Below are 16,667 nucleotides of genomic sequence, written 5' to 3' on the forward strand. Positions count from 1 at the left end.
TCTCTTCTCTTCTCTTCTCTTCTCTTCTCTTCTCTTCTCTTCTCTTCTCTTCTCTTCTCTTCTCTTTTCTCTAATTCTGCTTATCTCTAGCAATCAACAGAGAGGCTAATGAAAAATCCATTTGAAAGAATGACTTTTTCTCTCATTTCTAGACATAGTGGGCCGTATTATCTGTTGTATATGCCTTGTGTAGTGATCTGCTTCAGCAGATATAAGGCTTACTGTTTAAGTACTTTCAGTCTAGCACTTTTTACAATTATTAAGCTTCCTTTTTAAAATACAGGTATTAAAACCTGGCTTGAAGCCACAGGAGAGTCTTTAAATAGAGATAGATTGGCATTTCTAGAAAAAAAGTAAGAGTATAGATGTATCTGAAAGACAGAAAGAAAATGCAGAGCAGATGTAAAGAATGCAAAGCAAACATCATGGATCATAGCTAAGCAACATTAAATTCTTGTTGCTCTGCCCTCTCTTTTAAGTCCATATTCCCAATAGTGGTCTTCCATCAAGCAATCAGATGCCTACTCTGTTTCACTTTCTGGCAGAATCCATTACTGCTTATGTTTGTCTACCCAACTCGAGATTTGAAAAATAAGTTTCATTTCAAATAATAGTCCTGAATACCAGATGCTATGAAACACTGAAATCTAAATTTTCAAATAGAGTGTCCACTCCCATGGGTGAAATTGCTCATAATTAACTGTGTATAGAATTGTGAGTATCATTACTTACACTTACAATTAGTGTCATTTAGTTGTGATTATACCTATAATCTTATGGACAGATTGAGACCTGGCTGAAAATTAGAGCCATTGTCTCACTCTCCAGATGTCAGATTATTGTCAAACAGTTCATCCTTGTATTGAGTTGACTGCTATTCACTTAGATATTTATGGATAAGTGTTGGAGAATATCAAGTGTTAAAGAATATTAGAAGGTATATGATACTGTACACAAGCACCACGTGTGAGTTTTATTTCAATTATCAAACAAATGTTGAGAATGAAAGGATTAAAAAAGGTAATTATGTTCTCCTAAGCATTAGTAAAAATGTGGTCACTCCAACTGTATTACAAATGTATGTAGCAAGGATACTCCTTTCACATGTCTGTTCTGAAAGAATAGGGAAGGCTCAGTGTACTACATAGGATATGGATACTTTCTAATGGAAATCAATCTAACTCACTGTTTTTCAATCTTTTCCTCTCCCTCCACCCACATCCTGTTCCTTCCTCCCTCTTGCTAGGGAATTTTCCAAGGAAAGAGAGAAGGCTAAGGCTCGGGGAGATTTCCAAAAGTTACGGGAAAAGCAACAGCTAGAAGAGGATTTGAAGGGCTATTTAGACTGGATAACTCAAGCAGAAGATATTGACCCAGAAAATGAAGATGAAGGCATGGATGAGGAGAAGCCTCGAAACAGTAAGCAATTTTCTTCTGTCCGTCTTTCTCTGCTTTTAGCAAGAGAACCTGTGCCCACCTGCTCCAGTGCTGAGATTGCCCATAAAGCAGAGCAAGTTCTTCCTGAGGCTCTCACTATGTTCGTATGTGATCCAAGTGAAATACATGTTGGAATACATGGGAGGGAGAAATATGTGTAAAATAATTGATTTTGTTCTGCAGATCCTCAGATTCTTGTCTGTAGTACTGACATTAGAACCTAGTATTAAACAGAAAAAAGATCAATACTTGCTGTTATAAGTTTGCTACTGGGATAAGGTTTAAAATATACATGTCTCCTATTCATTTACTTAATTGCAGTTCAGTGTTGCAGGCTGTTGACACATGGTTAATTACTTTGAAAGCAAAGGTTTCTAGGCAAAGCAATGCTACAGTATGGGAGAAGGGCCAGATCAACCCTGTTGTACATTAAGTTGGCCATCTGTGGCTCCATTGAAATCAGTGGAATTGCATTTGCTTTTGCCAGGCTGGAATTAAGCTTTCTGACATTTCTTGCAAGGGAATTACCTCTTTTACTTCTGTTTTGGAGATGAGAATATGTTTGTACAAAATGAGAATTCATCAATTCTCTCTTCTTATTAGAATTATGAGTTTGAAGAAAGCAAAGATTCCTTACATTTAACTACCTTCACTCTGTCTTTTAATTCCACCTTGTCTTTTACCAGTATTTGAATCACTTCAGAAACATCTAGCAGTTGTCATCATAGGTCACATACTTGGGAAATGTCAGTTTGAACCTTTAGGCAGTTACGCAGCTAATGGAGACAGGTGCTACATTTAGCTTTCCTTATTTAAATCTGCATTATCCCAGCTTGAGTTTGGAAGAGAAGACGTGAAGCCTTTCCCTATAGCTCTCTTACTACCAAATAAGCAAAATCCATGGCGTGATCAGATCAAAACCATATGTGTCCAGGAAGATTGGACACCGGAAAGTTAAACCTACACAAAAAAAAGGAAGAGTAGTATCAGATTCTTATGATTTTTGAGGAGACTGAGCACTACTCCCTATAGTTGTCACAACATTTAAAAAAAAGGAGAAAAAAAACCCCCAAAACTTATAGGGGTCATTAATATCAAGTCATAGCCTTCATAGCTAAGTGTCTGGATTTGAGGGAGTCTCTGGGGACACCTGCTCAGACTTTCCCAGGATAGGTTACTTTTATGTTGGTGCCTTCATAGGAATTACAGCTTACTTTCATCATTTAACCTGAGTAATCAGTGATTATGTTACTACTCATGGCCAAAATTTGCTCTTCCGTGGAATATAATGTAGGGAAGATCATATCTGTGATCCCATTTCATTTCCTTGTAGACAGAGTTCAATATTAAGAAAATAACACCACTGTAATGGATAGTGCTTGATATGCTCAATATGGCATTGGAGTGGGGAAGTTGGTTGTCACAAGGTGGGTCAGTGAAGTCACCAGGAGGCTTTCCCTTTACTTAAATGGGAAGTAAATTCCTCCTACAGGCATGCCTGGTAAAGAAAACTGTAGCCAGAGGGGTAGGTACTGTGATGTGAACCTGCCAGGGCTACTTTCTCATTTGAACTTTTTTCTTTTTAATGAACATAAAAATAAGCATGCTTTGGTAAAAGTTTTTTGGGATAAGACAGATGTGGATTCATTGCATTCATTGCAAAGTGGTGAGGTCAGTCCAAATTTGAGCTAACAAACTCCTTTTCTGTGTAGTGATATTAAGAACTGGAAGATTACGTATCTCCAGCTTGCTTTCAGTTCTTGTTCAGATTAATAAAGTGAGTTTTGTAAAAAAAGGGCTTAAAAAAATTGGTGGTATTATATCTGACAGTTTCTCAAGAGCTTCTCACAGTTGGCTGTTAATGATAGAATTACACACTATTAGCAAACTAACTTGTTATCCATTTCTTTTCCAAACTTTTTATGCAGTATCTTCAGTGCCACTGGTTCTAAATACCAAGTGTAAGGACAGCAGTATTAACCAATCTCTACTGAACAGTATATCTTTCTCTTTGCCTTAATCAGCTTTTGCTACATGACAGACTAGACTTGGAAACGGGTATCAGCAGTTATTACACCTTTGTTGATAGGAATTGCTTAGAATGTGAAGGAAAGCTCTGGAATGATCTTGGCCATGTATGAGGGAAAAGTCATGCTAAGAAGTCTCTGAACAAGATAATAGCAGAAGCTATTCTAATGCTTAGTCTGAGCATTAAGAAATGTTGTTTTTCTATGAGGATGGTCAGATGCTGAAACAGGCTTCCTTGAAAGGTGGTTGATACCTCATGTCTTTTATGTTCAAGTGCCATTTGGATAATGCCCTCAATAACATGCCTTATCTTTTGGTTGGCCTTGAAGTAGTCAGGTAGTTGGACTCAATGATCTTTGAAGTCCCTTTCCAACTTTGCTAGTCTATACTATTCTATACTGTTCAGTGCTGTACCTTGGTCTCCTTCCTGACAAGGGCTTTTTTAACTTTGAAAGTAATGGGTCTTTGTGTTGCCGTCCTCTGATATAGAAGCCAATAGCCACTGAATATGGAAGGTAAAGAGCAACTTTGGGTTTCCCATCTTCAGCCCCAGCCCTCAAGCCAATAAAGATACCTTGGTGCTTACTCCCACCTTAAAGAGTTGAGGAGTTTGTATTTTGGTTATTCGTACTTCATAAATCACATTCCTTTTTCTTTTCCAGTAGGCTGCTGTATATACTTTTGTACGATTACAGGTATCACATTGGTTAAGCTCTATTGTGTTTCCTGATACTTCTGAATTTCAATCTATATTCACGTGACAAGTGCTACTCCATTTTCAAAGCCAAATAGATTACAGACATTCTCTCCTAAGGTGTCATATTCACTTCATTTGTTGACATGCTTGACTGTCATGCCTCATCCACCAGACAGGAGGAAGGTATACTTCAGGTATACATACTGTACCTACCTATGTGGCCCCATTCAATGTGGTCTCAAACACCTCCAGGGATGGGGCACCCACAGCTTTTCTGGGCAGCTGTGCCAGGGCCTCAGTGCTGTCTGAGTAAAGAATAGCCAACTAATATCTAACCTAAATCTCCCCTCCTTTAGTTTAAAACCCACTCCCCCTTCTCTTATCACCAGCTTGAAATTTTTTTTTGTAACCCTCCATTAAATAGTGGAAGAACCACAATGAGTTATCCCAAAAACCTTCTTTCTCCAAGCTGAACAACCCTTCACTTTAGTTGCCTTTGCTTTGGTTATATTAGGCTGATGCTTAGGAGATTTAGATTCCAGATAATGACTCACACTATTATTTTAAAGAAGTCATGCTAGTTTTTACTTCTTCAATTTCCCCATGGAAGTTGTATGCAGTTTTGGAGTAGTGTTGTGGGTTTTTTTTTTAGTAAAAATATTAAAGTAGAATCTCAGCTAATATAAAGCTGCAACTCTGAGATTCAGCAGTTTCCACCATCTGTGCTCTTGCCCAGGTACTATACCTAAACTGAATCATCCCAAGTACAGAGAACATATGTTTCCAGTCTATTCTCTGTCCTTGGCTGTGGAGACCAGTTTTTCTGTCTTCTTACCCTGAAAAGAGAACTGCCAGCCTGGGAACTGCCTCCTATAGAACAGAGAACAGGAAGAAGAAGGGAAGAGAACTGCACTTGCATCCCCTTTGGTTTGATTGCCTTTGTAAGTCTTTTGGGCACCATAAGTCACATTTTGTATATTCCACTGCTTTCCTGAAGATGTTGAAACTTGCCCTGAGTCTCACTGGGTGTTTACAGCCCTTAATGAAATGGTTAAATCCAAGAACTACAGCAAGAAGGGACCCAATAGAAGAGAGGGTGAGAAAAGAAGGTGGACAGCCTTTGGCTGATGTTCTCTGTGGCAGAGGTCTTAGCATTCTTCTCAGACATTTCTATACCAGTCATCTCACATTCACTGAAGAGCATTCACAGAGCAGTTTGAATTCATCTACACTTTCGGGAAGTGTATGTTGAAGGCAGTTCTTTTCACTTGTTTGAATACATGCTTTTTCTATCTTGGAAAGTATGAGGTGGGAAATGTGAAAAGGCTTCTAGGGGCTATTTGTGTTAATAGTTTTCTCCTATGCTCTTTTCCTGATGGGCCTCCTGCAAGGGAAAAAAACATAAATTTGACAAAGGAGAGAAACACATGTCATGGCACAAAGCACATACTGAATTTCAAAATTACGTGATAGTGAAGAGAATCATCCCTTCTGTTGCCACAGCAACTGGGAATTTGCCCTTTTTTATTCTTCCTGAGAGTGTTCTGCCATGCATCTGTGTTGCTGTAGGCAGGAACAGAAACCTCAGTCCAACCCAGATTCTCCTCCTATTGAAGTTAATTGGCAAAATTCACACTGACTGCACTAAGGTCAGTAAAAAGCTGTGAATGGCAATGGAGAAGTAATTTGATGTTTCTAACTGCTCAGATTTTGCCCTCCCTCTGTTTCAGTGTATTTCAGTCCTATTTGAAGATGCTGCCTGCCATGTGAGCACAACCACATTAATATCTATAGGAGTGACAGAGCTTACTGTTTGGCCTGGAGTTTGGTAACAGAGCTATTCATTCAGGAATACTCATTCTTCTAGTTAAGTCATATCCAAGGTAGTACCGTAAATTCAAGGGCTGATTTGCAAGTAGCTTGCCCAACAGAAAATCGAAAGTCTAATCATACTCCAGGGCTCTATTGCAATGGGACTGATTACTGTAAATAATCAAATTTTCATGTAACACAGCAGTAAAAACACTGCAAGTCAGCGTGTTGCCTATCAAAACATATAGCAAAACTTCAGAATGTACACTAAATAATGAAAGATGCAGGGGAGAAAGGCTTGACTGTACATGTAAATTTATGCCTTAGCTCAAGTGGAGATATAAAATGCACAATGGAAGATGATGAAGTTGAGAAACACAGGAAAATTCTAAAATTCTTAAAAATCTAAGCTGTTAAAGAACAATACTTTTTTAACAACAGGTCTCAGTTTTTACTTTCAGAGCAATTATTCCGGTATCTTTGTGACCTTTGGAAACATTTACTTGCATCTCTTGCAGCCTTATTTTTACCCACACAGTCATTGTTTCTTGTGAACAGCACTATGTTTTCATGGTAGTATTTAATCTCAGTTTTGTGAGAGTCTGCCCTAGGAGAAAATGTTTTTGAAACAGTGAGGAAATTTTCAGGTGCAAGGTAAAATTTTGAGAAGAAATAGGGATCCTATGGACCATTAGAAACTTCAGAAAATCTTTGTCTTTCATGCTTTGTGCTTCTGAATTCTGGGAGAGAAATAAGGAGAACGGGATAGCTGAGCTGATGGTTCAAACCAAAAAAAAAAAAAAAAGGAGTTTGAGAACTCTAGAACCAGGCAGCCTCAGTAACTTCAACTGAAATAGGGCTTTATTCCCAAGAGCTTCAATAGTATGTAGTTTGACTCTATTTCATAACAGAAATAAAAGCATGACCACATTTCTCTAAAAGTTCAGGCTACTTAGGTTTTATTTGTCCAGTTCCTGTTGACTTGACTTTCTTCCACAAAGTCAACTTCCATACTGTAAGGAGACTCCATTGATTTCAGTGAGTACCAAATAAATTCCACCGATTATAGGGAAAGTTGTCACTAAATCCTATGCAACCCTGTGCAGTTTTTGTGTGTTGTTTAACCAGAGCACATTTGAAATGCTTGAAAGTATCTATTGATGGTAAATCCGTTCACCCTAATTTATTCTAATTCCATTTGCAGAATTTGTCCCCAGTATATTAAATATACATATGGAAGGACTTGGGCAACCTTGGGCAACCCTGGGCAACTCCTTGCCAAGAATGTACAGACTGATTAGATGATTTCTACCTATTGTCAAATAGCAAATAATAAAACACTGTGCTCATGTGGGATTTAAGATAATCTAAACAAAAGCTCTAAGAGGCGCTGTCTTGAAATCAAAACTTTTGTCTGTCTAATCCTCTAAAGCTAGTTGGTTATTTCAGAGTGTGTCATACAACCTAGTTGTATTTTGCTTTCCATGCATAAATATGGCAAAAGAAAAGCCAGTGCTGTAAAGTGATTTATTATCTGTTAAAACATCATCTAAAGAAGAAGAAATCATACTATCATCTTCTTTGTCATTGTCAGCTGATGTGGAAAATAATCATCTGCTGACTAGGGAAAGGTTAGCTACAGTGCCAACAATTGTGGGTATTTCATTTGGGCACTTGGTAGGAGTTTCACAAGGTTTAGGAGCTGTGATACATTGATTCTCTTTCACCTGGAGACTGAGACAAAATAGGGGTTTTCTGGTTCTTACTGCACATATTTGATTTTCCTAGGGTGAAAAAACATCCTCCATACAGTCAGCTGCACAGGTCCAAAACCATGATTTGCTTGGACAGGAGTGTCAGCAGCTCTCAGACATGTGCCTTGCTCTATCCATGCATTGTAGAAAGCAATCCCAGTGGCATTTCTCTACCTTGCCATATCCAAAGTAGCTCAAAAACTGTTCTTTGGACAAATACCACAATTTGTGCACACTTAGTAAAATGCTTTGGTAAATGCTTTGTTTTTCTTGTGTGGAAATGTTGCAAAATGGGTTTGTGCTTCCAATGTCAGACTGGAGTCCATAGTTAGCATGTTGCCTAGAAAAAGCTTTGGGGATGTTAGTTCTTACACTGGGATGAATCACTCCTATGATCCTTAGGCAAGACTCCTACTGAAGTTGCTGAGGATTTTGCCTGGATAAGGACTTGAGCCCCAATTTGTTTTATCTGAGGTTAGTAACAAAATAAGCAAGCATCAGCACTAGAGAATGTTGTCTGATGTTAGGTCTTGATGTACTAGAGGCTTTTCTACTCTCATCCACGGCTTTTCCATGCAGCTGTTATCCACCAAAGGGAGAGCATGAGATATTTCAGATCTGATACCACTTACAAGACTGCATAGTCCAGATACTGCTGTTTGCCCAGTGCATAATTCCACTGTCATGCAAAATGACATTGTATGTGTCCTGAATTTGAACCACCATCATTACTAGCATTTTGATTCCACACCTGTATATGTGGAAATATGGAATTGCACCCACATAAACGTTTATATCCTGAAATGAAAAAATGACAGATATCACCAAAAGAAATGAGAAGGTAGCTGTGACAAAAAGTAAAGTTACCATTTAAAAGTGACCACTTTCACTTTTGCCCTCTGTTCCATTAATGTCACCAAAACTATGATGTCAACAATTTGACCTTTCCCCCATTGGAAAACAAGTCTGGGAGTAGATTTCCCTACTGACTGACTTATGTTGCTTTCTGTTTTGAAATCTCAGTTAACGAACAAGGTAGCTGTAGGGCCTTTATCCTGGATTGTTTGTCTTCCTCACCTCACTCTTTCCAAGAAGAAAAATGGTAAGACACAAAGATGGACAAAATTAATTTTCTCAACAAAGAGAAATTAAAAACTACTTGAAGCTCATGTTTAGAAATATTTCTTCTACTAGATTGATTCTTTAAAACTTATATATAAGTTAACACTTGGATAGGGAAAAAAGGTTCTGGCCTGTTTCATATGAGACAGCCAGCACAGCTTTACCAAGGGCAGGCCATGCCTAACCAACCTGGCAGTCTTCTATGGCGGAGAACAGCACTGGTAGATGAAGGAAAATTAACTGATGTCATCTACCTGGACTTGTGCAAGGCCTTTGACACAGTTCCGCAGCACTTCCTAATCTCTAAATTGGAGAGATATGGATTTGAAGGCTGGACTATTAATTAGAGAAAGAATTGGTTGAATGGTCACAGCCAGAAGGTTGTGGTTAATGACTCTGTGTCCAGATGGAGGCCAGTTGTGATTGGTATGCCCAGGGTTCCATCTTGGGACCAGTGTTCTTCAACATCAATGACCTACATAGTGTGATTGAGTATACCCTCAGTGTGTTTGTTGATGACACCAAACAGAAAGATGCAATTGACACAATGGAAGGAAGAGAACTGGACATGCTCTAAAACTGATCACATAAGAGTCTAATGAAGTTCAGCAAGACCAAGTGCAAGGTTTGCACTTGAGTCAGAGCAATCCCAGATATGAGTGCGGGCTGACAGAAGAATTCATTGAGAGCAGACCTGCGGAGAAGGACTTAAAAGTCCTGGTGGATGAGAAGCTGGCTGTGAGTAGCTATGTGTCCTTGCAGCCTGGAAAGCCAACTGTATCCCTGTCTGCATCAGAAGAGGGCTGGCCAGCAGGGAGAGGGAGGAGATTGTCCCTCTCTTCTCTGCCCTTGTGAGGCCCATCTGGAGGCTGGCATCCAGGCCTGGGTCCTCCAGTATAGGAAGGATGTGGAGCAGTTGTAGTGGGTCCAGAGGAGGGCCACGAAGATGATCAGAGGGCTGTAGCACCTTTCCTATGAAGTCGGTTGAGGGAGTTGGGCTTGTTTAGTTTGGAGAAGAGAATGTGCCAGGGAAACCTCATTGCAGCCTTCTAGTACTTGAAGGGAGCTTACAAGCAGGACTTTTTACATGATCTGATAGTTAGAAGACAAGGGGGATTGGATTTTAAACTAAAAGAACGCAGCTTTAGTTTAGATGTTAGGTGAAAATTTTTTACTCACTGAGTGGTGAGCAAAGGCTGCCCTGAAAATTTGTGGATGCCCCATTCCTGGTGGTGTTCAAGGCCAGGTTGGATGAGGCACTGGGCAGCCTGAGCTGCTGGGTGGCAGCCCTGCCCACAGCAGGGTGTTGGGACTGGGTGGGCTTTAAGGTCTCCATCCTAAGCCGTTCTATGATTCCATGACCTAGTTTAGAGAAAAAGGCACAAAAAAGGCTACATGATGTTCTGAAGGCCACCCACCCTCTCAGTGTGAGAGTCAGAGACATCTCTCAGTCAGAGAGATGCTACTGCTCTGTCCTTTATACCAGAGTTTTTATCTTTTATTGTATAGCATAAGGCATTTATTGATTTGATCAGGATGGTCTGGAAAAATTTTCCTTCCCTGGAAAAGCGCTGTAGTTATATTATACACTTCAATGCAGTTTTCTCATTACCCTGGAAGTATGGATTGTTCACTTTGTAATTAACTAAGTCAATCAATAGAATTGTTTTTAATTAGTAATGTAATTTAACAACTGAGCTTTTATTAAAAAGCAGCAGTTAGGTTCATTGTCCTTAGATTTCACAACTTCCTAGTTTCTCTTCCTTCCTTTGTGGCTGAAGGGAAGCTTTAATCATAAAAAAAAAATGTGGGCAACTGTTTTGAAATCCTTCTTTCTTCTCTGTTGATGGTTACTGCTGCAGTTAGCTAAATCCCATCTAACCCAAATGAAATCTAGCTCAAGCCTCAAGAGGAAGATATGGAGAAGACAAATGGGTGCCTTTGTTTGAGTGGAGAGCAAAAGAAGAAAGACTGCCGGTACTCAAGAAGCCTCAGGATAAGGCTATGGCCAACTCTGCAGTCTATAATTCTGATTTGCTCCAACACAGCATCAGGAGACCTGGTATTGTTTGGAGTGGAGTAACTCTTCAGTTTAGGGGAGCTGAGACAAATTCAGGCATGTGTCTGACCCAAGCAGCCAGCTCCTTGGAGGGACTCTGGTGTTTAGTGGAGATCTGAGATGCTTAACTGACCCAGGGACTATTGTTGCAGTGAGCACCTCCTGAGTCTTCTGCTGCTGCCACTGTTGCACAAGATGGAGGGAAGTGTGAGAACAAAGTCCACAACTGTGCCTGTGGCTTAATTTTTTTCTTTCTATTCCCTTACAGAATCAAACGCCACATAAATTAAATAAGCTGCCAGTGTGCTATAGTTCATGTCTGGGAAAAAAAAGTTAGATTCCCTGTGACTGAAAATGTTTTGGTGATCTGCACGTGCTCACCTGTCTTGTAGCTGAGGATCTGGTTAGTGTTGTCTAACTTCAGTTTTTCAAGCTCCTCCCTTCCCTGATCCTTGTAACCTGGAGCACAAGGCCACACTGAGCACTGCTAGAGCAGTGAAGTGTGACCAGCTACAGCACAGACAGGATGACATTTATGTTGATAGGACATTAAGTTTATCTGCTATAAAAGCTATTTCCCTAGTAAAGACTGTCTGGTGAGATAACACCTCTGTTTTGCCTGCTGGAAGAAAGACTTATGTTGATGTAGGAATACTCTTTAGTACTAATGTGTTACAGAGAAATATCTTCAATGGTAAGGCTTTAGAGAGAATCCATTGTTTATATAGCTGGGGAAGACACCTCCGTGCAAATAAATTAATCTCCACCTGCCCTGTTAGGAAGTACTTCTGGAAGCTGTCAAGATTTATCTGCTTACACTGTGATTCCACTTCTCCTGAAGGGACATTAGAGGCAACTGTCTTTGAGGAAAGTGCCATTGCCTTACCTCCTGACAGATTGTATGTGTGTTATTTCCCATGGTTAGGAAGGTGCAGAAGGCATTCAGTGCCATGAACTCTACAGAAAATTTTAAGAAGAAATGCCATAAACCCTCAATTTGAATGTATATATGTAGAGCAAGGCCAGATCTTTTAAGTAGAGGCTTAAAGTATACTCTTAGATCACTATAAGGGCATTCACAGAATGATTTGCAAAACTGTGGAGTGTTCAGCATTTCTTGCTGAAGTCGGTAAGATTGACCAGTGCTGTATGTTTGAAAAACAGTTATCACAGATGTAGCCTTAAGTGTCTCTCCACTGAGAGAAAAGCATCAGTGGAGCAGGATAGCAGCTGCAACCCCGAGGACTTTTTTATGTGATATAGCAAACTGTCAGAAGAGAGGCTATGGTGTTCAATAATGATTGCTGATGGACAGGGAACGTATGTTTGGAGGTAGGAACAGCTGCTGAGGGTGAGAATCAATCATATTACATTACTGCCAGATGACATCAGGGCCAAAGTGTGCCTGACATTGACACACAAATAAAAATTAGGGGTATGTACAGAAATCAAAGACAGTTTTGGCTCCAAGAGTTTAGAGTCTGAATGGGCAAAAGGTGGTATTGTAATTTTATAATTCCTTTTTTTTTTTTTCTTTTTTTCTTTTACTGGAAAAGCAAAGCTAATATAGAAGGGAATAGCACTTTAGATACTTCATGGTACCCAAGACTTTCATTATAGACTGGCAGATAAAATACAGCAGTTGAGGCTTTATGCTTTAGTTTTGTGCAAGCTAGGAGATTTCAGCTGATGTGGGACATTCTAAATGCCATCCAGTGCCTCGTAAGAGCCAACTAAGTGTAGTTTGAGCAAGGGCAGACTGAGGGAGGCAGGAAGAGCATTAACAGAGCTCCCCTGGGGAAACACCATGTCCTCCTCTTCCCTGCCCCTCACAGCTATCTTAGTTCCAGCAGCCAGTTGCTTTCTTAAATGGATACACAAGCAGTCACAAGCAGTCACACAAGGAGGCAAAAATAATAGTGTTTTGTTTTAAATGCAAGTAGGGTTAGACAGCCGGCCCTGCTGTTGTGATGGCAGCATGGTGGAGCAGTGTGATGAGCTGTAGCTGATGGGAGCTTGGTGAGGCAGTGATGTCCCCATAGCACAGCATGGTGACAGGCCGTCTGGATGACATTACACAGCTGAGCAGTGTGTTTGTGTGACTGATCTGATAGCCAGTTTTGGCACAGCTGAGGATTGACAGCTGTGAATGGCACTCAGCACTTTGGTGGAAGCCTGGAAAACTTGTGGCAGGACCCTGATACAGGCACGGCTGTGATGGAAGAGCAGTTACACACTTGCTCTGTGACCAATCACATTTACTTATTGAATGAGAACCTTCCCATCCTCTCCAGTACAGTCTGCTAATAGGATAAAAATCTCTGGTTGGGTTTGCTCCTGAGAAGAAAAGCAAGCCTCTCATCTTGGTTATCTCATAAATGACATCAAGCCCAGAGGTGGCAGGGGAAGGGAAATGTTTCCAACTGGGGAACTGAAAATAGCTGTGGCACTGAGTCTGCCTGCTGACTGCAGCAGCTCTTCAGTGAGCAGGGTTGTAGAGGTAAGTCAACAGATGAGAGATCTGGTCTTTTAGGTCTTGAGGCCCATATTGAAATTCAGCTGAAGGGTCCATGGATGTTTGTAGTGCTGCTTACACCTTCATTTCTGTGTACACAGTTCACAGGGCACAGCTTGATGTACCTCACTTCTTGCCTGCTTGAAGAATGGCTGCAGTCAAACATGACTCTACGAGTGGCACTGAGGGACATCATTAGCGTCCATGGTGGTGATGGGTTGGCAGTTGGACTAAATGATCTTAGTGTTCTTTTCCAACATTGATAATTCTGTGATTCTATGAAGAGCAAATTGTAGAGATCTGCAGGGGATGCACTAGTAGGTGCATTTGGGAGTCAGTGGAGATCAAGATGGGGAGGTTACCAATGGCATTAAAAACCAGAGGCTGAAATAAAATAACAGGAGGGCTAAACATCAGAGCAATACTTCAGTGGCAGAGTTGCATGGATCCTCACAGATGTGCAGATCAGAATGTAGGTGTATTATCTAGCTGTTTGAAGAACCATGAGCAGAATAGCATGGCTATGCCAGGTCACTAATTACTTGCTTTAACACAGCTGTGTGAGGGAAGCTTGCATAACACCTGCCCACGCTAAGCTCAGCTCAAGCTGTTGTTATCAGTCCCTCACTCTCCTGAGTGCTCCAAGTATTTGCAAACTAAGAATCTATTCTTTCTAGGCTAAAATAAAATGCCTATTCCTTTGGATTGGTGTAATTGACCTATTCTTGGTGCTCTACTCAAGAGATGTAAAAGCTTTAATTACTGGTTTGACAAGCTGACTTTAAGGACAAAACTCTTTAACTTGAATTCTTTGCTTTTCTCCTGGCTGCACAGTGACTCGGCCTGCCCAGCTAGCATGTCTCATGCTTCTGACTCACGTTATTGTGATAATAGTGTCTAGTATCAGACTAGTCATTATGTTAGCGAAAGTGTCTGAAAGAACACTACATGCAGGAGCAGCAGACAAAATTGCAAGCATTTTATTTACTAGGCACAGAAGAAATGTAACAGAGTAGGGCTTAAAAGCGGAAATTTATGTGCATTTCATACTAGAAGAGGTGATTTCGTTTTCAGAATCTGTCAGTGAGATCTATGAGTACAGAAAGGGTTCATCACTTTCCCACAGCCCTGGCTTAAGAGTGGCCTATACCTAATGCATGTGTTTATATTACCCATTGATCAGTGAACAGAACTGTTTGATTATTCATGATCAGGAAGATCATTACCCATGATCTTTCTCATGCATCCCGAATGAAGCCCGCTACTAAAAATGTCTGCACTTACTGAAAATTAATCTCTCTCAGGCACATCCTGTGCAGTGGGACTGCTCAGGGAGTGCCTTGTTGCTCTCTTTTCTTGATAATATTAAAGCTCAAATATTTTAAATAAGCTACTCCTATATTGCATCTTCCAGCATGCACTTAACATAGAATCATGGAATTGTTTGATTTGGAAGGGTCCCTTAGAAGTCACTCAGTCCAACCCCCCTGCAGTGAACAGGGACACCCACAGGTACATCAGGTTGCTCAGAGCCCCGTCCAGCCTGACCTTGGGTGTCTCCAGGGATGGGGCATCCACTACCTCTCTGGGCAACCCTGTGACAGTGCCTCACCACCCTTACTGTAAAAATCTTTTTCCTCATATCTAATCAAAATCTCCCGCCCCCCCCCCCCCCCTTTAGTTTGAAACCATTTCCCCTTTTCCTATCAAAACAGATCCTGCTAAAGTCTGTTGTGATTGTCTCTCCCCTTTTTTCTTATAGATTCCCTTTAGATATTGGGCATGCATAGACCACTCTTTCAGCTTGCAGGCATATCTCAGATTAAATAATCAGTCACTTCTGTTGTTCTTTCCAACAGCTTATTCACCTGTGACCCAGCCTCTGCCTAGGTGCCATGACTGTCCTTTGAAATAATAGAATTTGTCCCCCACATTCACTTTTCATTTGCATGATGTTCTGCCAACAAGAGCCAGCCTCCAAAAGAATGATTTCCTTCTTCAATACAAGACAGTCCTCAGAGAGACCTATCTTCTTGTTCTTCTCAGCCCAGGCACAATCCCTGCCCAAACTTCCCAGCTGCAGGGCTGTGTAAGCTCCTCTTGGGAAAGATTTGCACTGTGAGCTCCTGACTCACTGAAGCATCCAAACATAAGCACAGTCTCTGCTGTCCTGACACATTCTCTTATGTGTTCAAGCTCATAAACCGTAGACCACTTACCAGGTCTTCAGGTGTCACCAACCTTGAAATGGCTTGTGACAGACAGGGATGACATAAAACAGCTAGTGCTGCATCTCAGTCACTTTAAAGCTTGGCAATCTAGGTGGTGAGCAGCACTCCCTGGAGTGTTTCTGATGACCTAAGCAGATCAAGTTAGAACTGGCTTCTGTAATTTTTTTTTTGCTTCTCCCAGACTCTGCAGGGAAGACAGATTCATAGGGCTGTGAACTGAAAGAACAAAGATGCTTTTGCTGAAGTAGAGATCCTCATCAAAGTTACTGATTCACCACCCAGGTGTATATTTCTATGGATGGGCAGATGCAGAAGTTTCCTCCTGCACAGGAATTTAAGGAAACACATGACCTGCATTAACCACATTTGGACTTGAAGCTTATGTGCTGATAATTTCCACTAATAACAATGCAAGTGTGCAGAATATAAGTGGCCTTGTGATTATTAGAGGGACAAAAGTGATGAAAGTCAGAAGGATTTTGTCTTTTTTTTTTAGTTGCTGATTATTCTCTCTTCAGGGCACTTTCTTGGTTGCTAATTATTTTATTCATTTTGTTTCATCAACCTTTGGATCCCTTCCCAACACATTATCTACAATGTTTGCAGCTCTCATGCTCTTATTTGTTAGATGCCTGCCAGTCTGCATTATTAGAATCTTTTTGATTTTCAAGCGATGCGCTCATGCTTCTTGTGTCTGTGTATCATTTATTGAGTAGTTTCAAGCACATTTGATGGCACTGCTGCTTACCCCACTTTCTTCTGTTCAAAATCTTAAAGAATGAGAGAGAGATCTTGCAGACCCACTTGGAATGTGCAGTTCTGATTTCTTCACTAGCACAAAGTATTGTTGAAAATGTCATAGATCCTCTGTTGTTTCACTGTCCTTTTTCTTTTCTTTTCTTTTCTTTTCTTTTCTTTTCTTTTCTTTTCTTTTCTTTTCTTTTCTTTTCTTTTCTTTTCTTTTCTTTTCTTTTCTTTTCTTTTCTTTTCTTTTCTTTTCTTTTCTTTTCAA

At 40.5% G+C, this 16,667-nt stretch overlaps 1 protein-coding gene across 19 annotated transcripts in view; it reads left to right on the forward strand.

The window, feature by feature from the left end:
- Nucleotides 1-16,667, forward strand: part of CACNA1C (calcium voltage-gated channel subunit alpha1 C) — a 476,152-nt gene that overhangs the window by 329,867 nt on the left and 129,618 nt on the right. For all 19 annotated transcript variants that reach the window (XM_042889407.1, XM_042889395.1, XM_042889394.1 and 16 more), the window contains exon 9: nt 1,247-1,419. In XM_042889407.1, coding sequence (XP_042745341.1) covers nt 1,247-1,419 — 173 coding nt within the window. The remainder of the gene's footprint in view (nt 1-1,246; nt 1,420-16,667) is intronic.

Source organism: Lagopus leucura, unplaced genomic scaffold, assembly GCF_019238085.1.
Source record: "Lagopus leucura isolate 7727_CA_CO unplaced genomic scaffold, USGS_WTPT01 Super-Scaffold_100159, whole genome shotgun sequence".
Classification (NCBI taxonomy): domain Eukaryota; kingdom Metazoa; phylum Chordata; class Aves; order Galliformes; family Phasianidae; genus Lagopus; species Lagopus leucura.